General features: G+C 68.4%; 1 protein-coding gene across 1 annotated transcript in view; it reads right to left on the reverse strand.

Annotated features, from left to right (window-relative positions):
- Positions 1-1,551, reverse strand: part of MNEG_11759 (Serine/threonine-protein kinase HT1) — a gene marked incomplete at both ends in the record, with an annotated part of 4,040 nt that extends 2,489 nt beyond the window's left edge. The window contains 4 exons of the mRNA XM_014039768.1: positions 194-321; positions 511-880; positions 1,080-1,175; positions 1,369-1,551. Coding sequence (XP_013895222.1) covers positions 194-321; positions 511-880; positions 1,080-1,175; positions 1,369-1,551 — 777 coding nt within the window. The remainder of the gene's footprint in view (positions 1-193; positions 322-510; positions 881-1,079; positions 1,176-1,368) is intronic.
- Positions 1,552-2,170: the final 619 nt, after the last annotated feature.

The raw sequence follows: 2,170 nt of genomic DNA on the forward strand, positions 1-2,170 counted from the left end.
GTTCGCCCGTCCTGCGGGAAACGCCACCCAAGCCAAACGTCTCCGCACGATGAAGATACACCCGTCGAGCGCAGGGCGCTGCCGCCCCAGGAGCACCAAGCCCGCCCCCCACCTCACACCCCCCCGCCAGATCTCATTGTACTGCGCTGTGAGCGCAGGGCCCTGCCGCCCCTGAAAACACAAGCCCCCCCACCTTGCGCATTATGGCCACCTCCTGCAAGAACTCGTTGTACTGCGCCGCATCGTCCCCCAGCTCCTTCAGGATCTTCACAGCCACCTCCTGCCCGCAGTAGAACCCCTTGTACAGGTTGCTGAACGACCCTGGGGGTGAAAGGGAAGCGGAAGAAAAGGCACACGATGACAACAGGGACGCCACCGCTGGCCGCCGCCGCGGCCGCCGCTCGCGCCCGGCTTCCTGCGCCCCTCGACCGACCCGCCGGCGAGCTCGCGCGCGTGCCGGCCGGCGCCCCTGCCGCGATTGCCGCGTGGGGTTCGCAGGGCGCTGCTCACCCGCCGCGACCTTGGAATCAATGTGCAGCTGGTTGATGTCGATCTCCCAATCATCTGGGGCCGGGGACCCAGAGGGACCGCTGGGAAACCGCACGTTCCAGGACGCCACCCCCAGCCCGCCGCCCTCGCCGCTGCCGCTGCCGCTGACATACCCGCCGCTGTTGAACCCGGCTGGCGGCGGGTCTGGGGGCAGCCCCGCCCAGCCCGACGCCGACGCAGGCGCCGACGCGCCGCCGGCCGCGGCTGCCGCGGCGGCGGCTGTGTCGATGTTGGGCCCGCTGAGGTTGGTGGGGCGGCTGCGGGTCGGAAGCACCGGCGGTGGCATCCGCAGCAGCCGCTGGCCTAGCAGCTCCTCCAGGCTCTCGCCCACCTGGCGGCGCCGCGCCGCGCGGCGCGGGCGGGAGCGGCGGTGAGCCCCGGTGCCGGCAGGCTGACGGCCGACCGTTTACCCCCGATGGAGCGTGGCACCCGACCCCGGTCCTCTGCTGCCAATTTTCATGTGGTCGACCACCCCTGCACTCTGACCATGGCAGGCAGCCCTTCAAACGGTGTGCCCAACCGCCACCCACCTCCGCGCTCCAGCCGTCCACAACAAAAACGTCCAAGGCGAAGCCGTCGGTGGTGTTGAACACGTGCGCCTCCCGGATATTCAAACCCAGGTCACCCTGGGAAAAGCATGGCCGAGAGGTTGCGCGGCCGGCCGGCGTCTGCGAGCATGCCAGCGATGCTGCAGGCGGAGGCGTGCATGCGTAACGGTGCATTGGGAGAGGCAGGGCGGGCGCTCCAAGGGCGCGTGCATGGGCCGCCACAAGAGCTCGCAGCCGGCCCCGGCAGCTGCTGGCTGGCAGCTGCGCGCACCATCGCGTCCGACAGCCGGCTGAGCAGCTTTGGCTGGTCCACGGTGGCGATGGTGATCTCATAGAACGTGCTGTCTGGGACCGCCAGCGCCTCGCTGCTGCCGCCGCCGCCGCCGCCGTCGGTGGACGAATCCAACCGCTCCCCAAACTCCAGGGCGAGGGCCTGGCGGTTGTGCACATGCATGCGAGCGCGCGCATGCGTGCATGTCAGTGTTTGTGCATGTGATCGTGTGTGTGTGTGTGTGTGTGTGTGTGTGTGTGTGGGTGGGTGTCTGTGTGTAAAACTAGGCTGTCGTGGGACAAAGCCCACGAGGCACTGCAGCAGCATCGCCGATAGCCCGCTGCAGGGCAAAGAGGGCCGCTAGCAACCGCTGCGTGCATGCTTGCGCCTGCCTACGCGTCCAGCTGCTGTTGCTTCTGCTGCTTGACCCTGCTTCCGTCTTTTCCGCCACTCCGCCAAACCAACCGCGTCCAACTGCGCAACCGCAAAGGACCCTGCACCTGGAGGTTTGGAGACGACCCAAACGCCGGCTTGGGCAGGGATCGCTGCCGCGATGACGGGGGCACTGGGTGCCCTCGCCGAGGGGATGGCTGCTGTGCGCGGCGGGGGGCATACGCATGTGCTTGAGCGGCGGCCGCTGCTGGGCGGCACTATGCTGCAAATGCAGCGCACTCTCATGTGCATGACGGACGCGCTGATACCGCATGCGAGCGCTTCCCTGCTATGTGTCCGCGCGCATACGCTTGTGCATATGAGACGTCCGCCCGCTGCATGCAATGCGGCGACGCGGTTGCCAGCTCGC

Source organism: Monoraphidium neglectum, assembly GCF_000611645.1.
Source record: "Monoraphidium neglectum strain SAG 48.87 unplaced genomic scaffold scaffold02893, whole genome shotgun sequence".
Classification (NCBI taxonomy): domain Eukaryota; kingdom Viridiplantae; phylum Chlorophyta; class Chlorophyceae; order Sphaeropleales; family Selenastraceae; genus Monoraphidium; species Monoraphidium neglectum.